Below are 10,974 nucleotides of genomic sequence, written 5' to 3'. Positions count from 1 at the left end.
CCTCGTTACCATCGTCGTTCCGCTTCTCTTCGTGCGAAAGGGTGCACGAATCGCAGGGCGATGCGTTGTTCGAGAAAGGAGAGAAGAAAAAATAATAGAAACACCTGCTGAAACTGGGGTAGAGCGTGTCGATCATCGACAGCTGCGTCGAGACCTCGGCGGACCGTTGTTTCAACGGGGTCGGCTTCGCTATGGTAAATAAAAAGTACATCATAATTTCTTATTTATAATAATAGTAATAATTCGCGAATAATAACATTAATAATGAATGAGAAATGATCGGTCTTCGACCGTAATCTCGTGACGCACTTGATTTATTGCGAAGATTCGACTGCCGCTGTAAATTGCGCCGCGAATATCTTCCGGAGGACGAAAGTTGAAGTTGCGCGCATATTCATCGCGAGATGAAATATTGACGCGCGCACGCGTAAAACATTCCGGCGATCGTTCGTCATTTCGTTGTTTCGCGGGGAGATGGATCTCGCCGAAGTGGCGGAAGATAATTGTTGGCCGCGAGACACGCTGTAACGTGCGGCGGCGGCAACGTTATCGTGACGCTGGTGGCGCGATTAATCAACGTCAGTATTAATTCACCGATCTCTAGCTTCTGCACAGTACTAATGACTGTAATTGGTGACTACCAGTCGCGTTTATCGCGCCGCTAATGTCCTTCCCGACGCGACTAATCAGACCCGGAATTACCGAACGCTGACTTTCACGCGATATTCTCGTCTCGAACGCCGCTCAATGAACAGATCCTTCGTACGGATCCCTCTTTTCCCGAGAGTCAGTGAGATACGCCCGTAATCTCCGCTGTTCCTCAATCTTCACCTTTCACCTCCTCGTTTGTAGCGATTAGACGTCAAATGGAATTTTCGTTGAATGGAAACGACCGGACGGAGCGGAATCGTACTCGTCGATGCCGCCCCATAGTAGGATCGTGATTAATTCGTTAACGATAACAGATTACCTCAAGCTTTATAATGCAAACGGACTTATTCGTATGTACATTATTCGCGTTCGATTCGTGACGCATGCTCCTCAAGAACGATACGAGGCGATCATGTCGCTCCTCTCTTCCTCCCTGCGCAATTATTAAATCATTTCTATTCTTTATCGGGACGCCTATTCGCGATACCCCTCGCGAATGACAATTCCGCAAACGTATTCTTGTCAGAAAAAAAAAAAAAATATATATATATATATATATGCATACGTTTGAAGGTACAATGTTAGCAACGACGCCTGCGAGGAAATTCCGCAAAGATGTAATGTGGGCGCAAAACGAGTATATAAAAAAAGTATCTTCCGCGACTATATACTCCGTAGCGTGGAGTATCCTATACGAGTACGTACGTGCTAGTCTTAAAGAGTATTGAAGACACTTCGTGTTGTGTAATACCATGAATCACCTTATATGTTCACTTATATCTCCTCCTCTTCGCGCTCATTTTACCCATGTTGCGTAAGTTACATTACATTAACTCCGATTATACGTAGACTCAGGTCCGATAAACCGCGGATACCTGCACCGTCTATCCTTCTCTTCCCTTTTCTCATTCACGGTGTGTCTAAACGCGCGCTCGGTCTCGGGCTACGCACGGGAATGCGATGCTGCGCGTTCGCTGGACGCTCGATCGTTAATCGAGGATGTTGAGTTTGCTGTTGGTCTTCCTTAATTGCGCTCGCCAGGGTATAATTTGGCCGTCGTCGGAGTCGTCCTTGGCCGGGTCCTCCCGCTTCTCCTCGACCTCGGGTTTCTCCTCCTTCTTAATGACGCTCGTCGTCGTCGCCGGCGAGGCGTCCCTCTTCGGTTTCGTCGTCGCGTCGAACTTCGCCGACGTGGTGGCTGCGGCGGCGACGGTGGCGGCAGCGGAAGAGACGGCCGACGCGGACGCCTGCTGCGTGTGATTCAGTCTGCAACGGAGAAACCGCGGTTGGAGACACTTGATACACTCCTCCTCCTCGCCTGACACGACTCGAGGTGTCCTTCCCGCGCTCGGAGGCGAACGCGAACGTCGTTCATCAGATTTGGCCGGGCCAATCTTTTAATCGACGGCATATGTAATATCACACGCGCATCTTACGACCGATTGCGTAATTTTATATAACGCCAAGTTGAGGAGCCCGGGGTCAATTCCAACAAGGGGCAATTGTAACACTCGCCATAATTCGAGCACTTAATGATCACTATACGCGCTGAAAGCGGGCAGAATTCAATCGCGCAAAATGGCGCCGGGAGCGAATCCCCCCAGCACGCGCGCGATATCGGAAGTCGTCAGTTGATTCGATTTCGCGCGAGGGGCGGTTGAAGATGTTCCTTCTGCCGCTGCGGAGGTCACGCTCCTAATTAATCACGGATTTGGTTAGCGTCCTTATGACGACAGCGACGCGTGGTGGCAATTTTTATCGATAAACCACGCACCTCTTCTCCTCGTTGTCCTTCTTGGCGAGAAGCTGTCGCTTCCACGGCGGGATCGCCTTCTGCCGCCTCTCTTCGTTCTCTCGCGCTATTTGCTCCTCGAGCTCCTTCTTCGCACGTTCCGCGGCTTTCCGTGCCAGCATCTGCCGTTTCCAGATCGGTATCACGTTTCCCGAGCTGTCCTTCTCTGGGATCTGCGAGATCACGTCGTGCGAGAAGAATATCGGCGACTCGGAAATGTTCCATTTGCGCGATCGCCATTACTCACCTGATCGACGAAATTCGTGACGCTGAAGGCTTTGCTGATTTCCGACATGAGGTTCTGCTCCTGAGTCTTCTCCACTTGCGCCCGTTCCACTTTCAGCTTTTTGATGCCGGGTATGTCCTTGGTACGCTTCAGCTCGGCGATCAGGTCCGTTTTTTGTACGAAGAACGGTTCTGAAACTAAATTTCCGACAATTCCATTAGGATTTATCCCACAGTTATAATCAGAAGACGAAGAATCCTATCGATTCGCAGCGACAATTATCGATGGCGTTTAAAATAAAAAATCGAGTATCAATATCGCTCTAATGCGACGGGATAAAAGTTCGTTCTGTTTTTTAACCAGTTCTTCGTTCAGAAATTTTAGAATTTCTACGAGCACATGATCATGTAGTTACCGTAGAGATGGCGAGTAATCGAACAAATCGGCGCATACTTAATTGATTGATTGCACATGGAAAAAAGATATTGCTATCGTAGGTATTCGTATCTTAAATAAAATAACATATGTATCGTACTTGATAAAAAAATTTTGTGATAAAAACGATCTACTGAAATTTTATGCTACTTTAACATGTGTTAAAGTACACAAACATGTGTTAAAGAGTACACAAATATGTGTAAAAAGATATACAAATATAATGTAAATTAACCTATTTACATCGTCAGCATATGTTGTTGACAAGATGAATGTGTTAACTTAACATTATATTTGTGTACTTTGCATGTTAAAATAACACAAAACTTCTGTGGACCGTTTTGAAGACAAAATTTTTTACTGTGTATATTTTGATTAAAGAATGGAGTGAATTTTTGCATCGACTCAATAATAAGAAATACTCCTACAATCGGGATTCTCCTCGAGACTCTAACTCGAGAGATGGTGTCGTAGACGGGATTCTTCGCGTGTCTGCAGAGGAGCATAATGTGTGCATGTGTGTCGCGGTCTTACCGTTAGTCATGGACACGCTGCGAGGAGGCGGAGCGGAGAACGTCTTGGTGGCGTTCATCTTTGTGCTGGTCCGTCGTAACTGGATACTTGTGAGGTCCTGAATGCTGATGGTCGCTAAGGGTTGCGGGTTCTTGGAGCTCTCAGACTCGTTGCTGCTGGTGCCCGCTGCCTGATTAGCCCGTGCTCGTTGCAAGGGAGACAAAGGTGGCGGCGGAGGGCCCGTGGGAGACCCCTTCGCCTCTTCGCTCCTTCGCACACCTTCCTCCTCTTCCTCTTCCACTCCTTCCGCCTCCTCGTCGCCCTGTTCGCTATTCCGGCCCTGGATGTCCAAGTTATCCACTGACCTGCAAATGCGATTTTCGGCTGGTAACGCGGAAAATTCGTAACGGCGTGTTGCTCAAAAATAACTGTGCTCGTCCGTGTGAGATAAAATCAGAAGAGGAGTTCTCAAATTTATCTCTCCCGCTTTTGGGGGATTTGCGAGGATTCGTTCGCGTCGTTGGAAAATTATTCGAATCATTTTACCGAACGTTGAATGTGAATGAGAATATATTAATCTGCATTCTCCGAATATTTTGGTTCGAATTATATAGTGTCTCAGAATCAACTTATGTCCTTAACATGGTAGATTCTTCGGGACGTTTTAAGATGAAAGTTCAAGTACAAAAACATCAAGAGATGTTCTTATTTACAGCATTCCAAAATAAAGTCCACTTGAAAAATTGATCGAAGAAAAGAATTTTATTATCCACTCGGTCGTTCGAGATTTAGTTCGCGAAAAGCTCCACTTTTTCAATCGCTCGTATCTCGGAAACTATTATATCTTCGACATTTTCTTACTCGAACCTTCATCTTAGAATGTCCTGAAAAATCTGTCATGTTAAAGATTGATTGGAGGCACTTTATATTTTGCCAAGGATCAAATATCACTTTTGCCCGCGGTGTGGAATCCGAAGGAAGCGTATTGACCGCGTCGAACTCGTTCGCCACATTTCCGCTGTGTCATCGGCGAGTCAAACACGTCGCGATTTTACATTATTCCAATGTATCCGGCAAATCACGAGGAATCATCACTACCACCACACGATATTTCTTCACCGATTGACGCAAACCGCGAATACTTCGAGATACACGCGGGACGAAGCGAGACAAACCGCGAGTCGAACACCGTGCACGTAAAGTGGGGATCACTGACCTTGCCTTCGACAGGCTGTTCTTCGACGGCGCCTTGCAGATGCTCTTGAGGTACTCGGACGGTTTCAGCAGGGTGTTGGAGTCCGCGTTGGCGAACTTGGGTGGTATGAACGGCAGCACCATGTGCCTGTTTACCAGGTGGGACGCCTGGCTCGCTTTAATTTCGTCCGCGTCCACCGGCGCACTGGCGGGAGGCACTTCCGGCTGCTGATGCTCGCCGGAGGATACGTCGGACTTGTTGGTCGCTGTTCCGAGACAGCGGCGGTGAGAAAGAAGAAGAGAGAACGAGACGCGACGGAGGAAAGAGAGAGAGAGAGAACAACGGAGGGATAGAGAAAGAGAGGTGAGTGAGTCGGAGAGAAACAGAAAGAGAGGGGTTCTTGTTATATCCTAGCGCTGGACGGTCGTTACCGGCGAGCAAGTGAAATCTAGGTAAGTATATTATATGCCCGGTGAGCGCCATGGTCTAGTAAGTGAGGCTACCTCGGCATGATCCGCTAACAGTTTAATTAAAGGCCGAACCACGTGGGCCAAATCGCGAGACGGACCGTCCGAGATCTCGCGCTCAGCCGAATCGAGTTGGGCCGGGCCAATTAAATCCGCGGCGCGCGGATTAACATCTCGACGAATTAACTGATTCGTCTAATCCCGCTAATTACCGACCGTCGTCGGATCGACGGCTAATTGCCGCGCGTCACGATGACACGGGTACTTATCGAAGCGCGCGCTTTGTGAAAATGTAGGCGTTCGCGGCTTGCGATGCGGCACGCCCGGCTGCGTGATTATCGCGATGAAAATGCAGCATTACGGATTACGGTTTTGATATAGCGGTTATTGTGCTTGGTGATCGCGCTTCCTGGTGCCGCGCGATGAATTCGCCGGACCAGTCCCGTCGGTCGGTCTCTTCTCCGCCGGATAAGATTCCACGCGAGACCGACGCTTTAATTGGGATCGTGGAGATGCTCCGCGTCGAGGATGAATCTCAAACTCGGTCGTGTATCCGGCGAATGCGTCATTAACGCGTCGATCGCTATGCTGCTTCTTATTGATTACTTTAATGTCCAATTAAATTTCAACTAAAGATATCAAAGATACGGTGCTATTCGCGATAATCGTTATCTCGCTGCATTCACTCCTTATTGGCTGCACATTTAATTTATCACATGTAATCGGTTACGTTTTATATGCAAATTAACGAGACCGGGCGACGTTACAGCGTCGGTGACCCCCCCGTGGCGGTCAACGTATTACGGAGAGTCAGCTCATTGAGCTCGAAGTTACAAATTCATCGAAGAACTGTAGACTCGTGAATGATTCGTGTGTAATAATCGTAAGACCGGTGACTGGCGATAACGTCGTTAGCCGCGCGCGACGTGATTTCGGCGCGAACGATTATCTCCGCTCGCTCGCCGTTCACGATCGGTCGAAGTGAAACTACCTGAGACTGATGTCCTTTCCGTTAATAAACCCGAATGCGTTCGTCTCCCGGCGCTATACAGGGTGTCCCGGAAGTAGCGCGCTTTCTCTGCCCTCCGCGCGAAGTCAGCCGGCGATCGGCCGCGGGCGCGAACGTACGATACGGATCGATCGAGTGGGAAAGGCGTTTTTCGCCGCGAGCGCGTGCACACGCGCGCGCAAATGTCAGCCCGCGCGTTCGCTAAGCTCCGCTCAAAGTCGAGCTGCAACTTTCACGTATTTCGCAAGGGAGCGAAAGGACACGAGGAAGTGGACATTCCTTACCGGAGGACTCGCTCCTTCCGTCCTGGCCATTGCCCCGTGGCTCTTTCTTCTCGGCGGCGCTGATGCTCTCCGCGCTCTGCTTCGCGTTCACCAGGACGACCACCACGTCGTCGTCCGGCGGCGGCGGCGGCGGCGGTGGCGGTGGTTTCGAAAGACTAAACAACAGACGTCATGACGTTTGTAAAAAGTATCGTGGGCAATTCTGTAAGAGGAAACGATCGGCGAAAGGGACTTTTGTCGGAAGACGAGTGAAGGTGGCACTATTACGGTGGTTGCCGTTGACACTTGATAGCAGGCGGTAACCATAATAGCGTCACGTGAGCGAAGCAGAGGTGATTAGCGAGCTGTTTAACAACTTTAACTGAAAACGAACAACGGTGACGATAATTATAGCGATGATTGGTCATAGTGCCTAATAATACACCGAGAAGAAAAAGAAAGAGAAAGAGATTGGCGAATAGCTCTGGTAGAAATTTCATGGATTCCTTGACCAGTTACTGGACAGTTAATAACTTCTGTCTAATAACTGAGGAGTAAAACTACTTTGGATCCCAATCAAGATATAACACTTTTTCTGCAGTTACCGCGCACAAAAGTTCCGCAGAACCTGAATTCATTTACTGAACGAAAGCGGAACAATAAATGGACAAAAAGAAACAATTCAATCAATTAATACTAGACAATAACTGAGCGGGTACTTTTTGGCTTTAACTACAAAAATAGTAGCAACAACTAGGCACTATAGTAATATTTACTTTTAGTAAAGTAACAGTGTTAATTACCTTACATGCATATTGCTGCTGGTAAATTTTTCTGACTCAAATCAAAGAAGGATATGTTTAGTACCGAAAATAATTATAATCAGGCAAGAATCGTCGCTGGATGTTGAAGATATGCAGGATAATTTTACAATTCTTACAAATCTAAGCAGGAGAATAAAATTATTCTATAATATCACGCACGTGCTGGACTCGTTTTCCAATCTTACAACATGCGTGCTCTTCCCATGTCGAACCTATCTTCACTAAGCCGTAATTAATATTCATATTAATTAAATTGGATAAAAATTATCCGGTTATAAATTTTAGATTTATAAAAACAGATTTTTTGTAAAAATTTTAAAATTATCGCACGCTCACATCCAGCGACGACTCTTATTTGTCTTTTTTTCTGTCTCTTGTTTGGTTCTTTATCTCCAAAAACATCGATATTTTTGTGGAAAGAAAAATATTTGATATTTGTAACACTACACAATCATCATAGTGCAAAAATTATAGTCAGAAGGATCATTTTTCTACGAAATGTTACTATATAATCTCAATGATAATAACTTCACATGCATATTGCACTATTTTTCTTTTATAAAAACCAAAAGAGGGTTATAGTTGAAGCTGAAAATAATTATAAGTAGAGATGCTGATAATGAACGAAGATACATAAGGGACATAAAATAAATGATGAAAGATGTGAAATGAGCGAAAGCGAAGTAAGGAAAACGGTAGAACTATATCTGTCTTCGGCCGTTTCCGTTTCGAGAAACGTTCTTTCGGTCGAAAGTTTTCAGATATACTTTTTCGACGAACGAGTTTGCCAGGGTCTACGCTGGATTGACTTAATGGCTCGCTCATCCGGGCGATTCGCTATTCGGGTCGATTATCCATGTTCGTTTTGCCGAGGCGCTCTAACGACCGGAGACGGCCGGCCAAGAAAGCGATCATCCGCCGTTCCTAGTCCCGTATCCTGTCTCATCTACGCGATATCACGGAGAGTGACCGGAGAAGCGATCGAAGGAGCCGGCTCAGGAAGGAACGAGTCGAATCGCGCGAACCAGCGGCGCACGCGATCGACTTTCGATCGATCTTTCCTCCTTCTTATTGGTAGCTTAAGTGGCTGCGCGAGCCATCTCGATCCGGTATATCGATCCGCCCTACTTACCTAAGTCCGCCGTTGCCGGCCATTCGTATCTCCTTTTCACTTTCCACGTGCGTGCTCGACGAGTCCTTCCTCTCTGCGAACAGAACCGCGAGGTCAGCCGCTGGTTCTTCGCTCCGTCTTCGAGTTTTGGAATCCCGCAAGGTGGCCACGATGTCTCGTTGCCTCTTGAGAAATTTTCAACACGGCGCACAAGTACACTGCTCTTCCGTTTTTCCCTTCGTTCGTTTTAAGCGACTTTAGAGAGAATCGCACTTGAAGATCGAAGTCTCGTCGATGGGCGCACAAAGTGACATCGTGGCCACCCCGTAGGAGTTCGAACGTACCATGTGACACTTCGGGGTTCGTCTTGACAACTTTGCTGATCCGCTCATTGCTGCTATGTCGTGACAAAGAGGGAGTGGACGTCGTCGAGGAGAGACAGTGAATCTCGCTGCTCATGTTCGAGGATTCGCTCGCGCTGCTGGACCGACTGTATCGCCTGTCAGTTTTTCGGGAACGACTGAAAACGATGGAAAACGGTTCCTATCGATGCTTCGCGGGCACACGTTCGAGATCCGCAGAATTCAATTTGTTCCGGCCGCGATCGCACGCATATCTGCGCGATAAGCCGACGTAGATAGCGATATCACGCGTTTTCCGTTTCCTAGAACGCCTCGTCAACGTGCAATCATTCCTTCACGACTACGGAGACGATTTCAATCGCAGTGCGCTTGCGTGTTGCCTCAAGTGTCTCGACGTGTACGTGTCGAGATTGCTTTCGTAGCGGCCGACGTTTTGTTATGCTGCGCTCATCAGGTTCTCCCCTCGCGATTCGTAGTAACGAAGAATGGACGGTAATTGTAGCTTATCGCGTTAACAATGTTGCATATTTGTCTTGTCAGATAAATTTTATCATAATTTTGTGTAATTAAAAAAAGGTGTTAGTGTTTTCCCGTTGATAAATTTTTATTATAAAGCACAGGCCGTTTCTTAGAAACCTTGGGATTGTTACGTTGGATTCTTATTAGTGCTGTCAGCAGGCTATAATCTGGGTATTTTGATAGTCGAGTTTCGATATCCGACGGCTTAGATATCCAGACTTTTCGGGATTATTCGGGTATCCGGATATACACGTTCCAGAACACTCGTATTACCACGGCAAAATAGCAACGAATAAATAGTTATGAACTTACAATACATAATAAAAATACATTACATTACGTAATAGTATTACCTGAGGTCAAATTTTTTTCTCATACCGACATTAGAAATAACGCACAACCCAAACTGCAGAACCGAAAATATATGCATCAGTATGGGACATATTTTACTTTTCTAATGTTTTCTTGTGCGTATAGTAAAAAATTTGTATATAATCAGATAAAAAATAGATCTGACTAAACTATTCATTTATTGTTGTCGTATATAAATTTTGGCTTCAATATATGTTCTGATCGCACAATATAAATCTAACAAATTATACTATTAATATCTTTGTTATTCAACAAAAATTTTCCGTATGTAAATTCCGTTTGTAATTTGTTATCGCGTTAAAAAATGCAATAATTTGTAACGTCTGAAGTTAATCGTACACTCAATCACCCGGGTAATCCCGAAAGACCCAGGTACAAGTCGTCATGTATGCTATACTATTCTCTTAATTGAAACTTTGTATTATTACACAATTTCTAGCTTTTCGCACATATACCCACAAGGTGGAAACTATTATAATTAGAGCTATTATAACTCTACCATTATAACTACAATTGCTTCTGCAATTTTCAACCTTATACATGTAAGGCTGAAAATCGTGTAACTCTCTCCGTCTAGGGAATGGTACGCGGCACATAACGCCGACCGTACTCGAGCAATTGAAGTTGATAGCACTGATTCTTATGTCTAATGTCTACGGCAGATACAAAAACGTAAATAGTGAAACTTAAGCAAATTGACCAATCACAGTCGATTGTTCTTCGGCCGTGAGGAGAATCGACCAAGATTGCTCAATTTTTGTACTGTTTAAGTTTTGACGTTTTTGTGCGCGCCGTGGGTCTAAAGTCGCGACGATCAATCGCGTTACCTGCTGTCGGAGGCATTGTCGGCCGGCTTCTTGCGCGACGACGAGCCAACGCTGCCAGTTTCCTCCTGTCGCACGCAGATCTGCTCGTAAGCGTGCTCCGATGGCTCCCTCGGGGCGATCTCGGAGCGGGCCGCGTGTCCGTTACCGGGATGCGGCCGGTTGAACCCGCCGTTGTTGATGTGCACGTCCACTTTCACTGAAAATCAAAGTCTCGCGGAATATACGCAACGCGCGAGAAAACGCACCGCGAGGCGTATCAGCGCTTTCGCGCGCATTTCGCGCTCCTCGAGTTCTCCGAGGCGTTTTTCCGGAGCGTCCTTTGATGATTCAAATCGCTCCTTTTTCAGCGTGAACGTTAAAAATCGCTTTGTCTGAGATTTAATTGCAAGCTCGCGGCAACGGGCGGCA

General features: G+C 46.5%; 1 protein-coding gene across 1 annotated transcript in view; it reads left to right on the top strand.

The window, feature by feature from the left end:
• Positions 1-124: 124 nt before the first annotated feature.
• Positions 125-10,974, top strand: part of LOC106748582 (homogentisate 1,2-dioxygenase) — a 39,023-nt gene continuing 28,173 nt past the window's right edge. The window contains exon 1 of the mRNA XM_014627263.1: positions 125-194. Within this exon, the coding sequence (XP_014482749.1) occupies positions 192-194 (3 nt within the window). The 5' untranslated portion in view covers positions 125-191. The remainder of the gene's footprint in view (positions 195-10,974) is intronic.

The sequence above is a fragment of the Dinoponera quadriceps genome, unplaced genomic scaffold (genome assembly GCF_001313825.1).
Source record: "Dinoponera quadriceps isolate SergipeBrazil2010 unplaced genomic scaffold, ASM131382v1 scaffold343, whole genome shotgun sequence".
NCBI classification, from domain to species: domain Eukaryota; kingdom Metazoa; phylum Arthropoda; class Insecta; order Hymenoptera; family Formicidae; genus Dinoponera; species Dinoponera quadriceps.
Note: the sequence above shows the minus strand (reverse complement) of the source record. Positions and strands in the feature narration are given on the sequence as shown.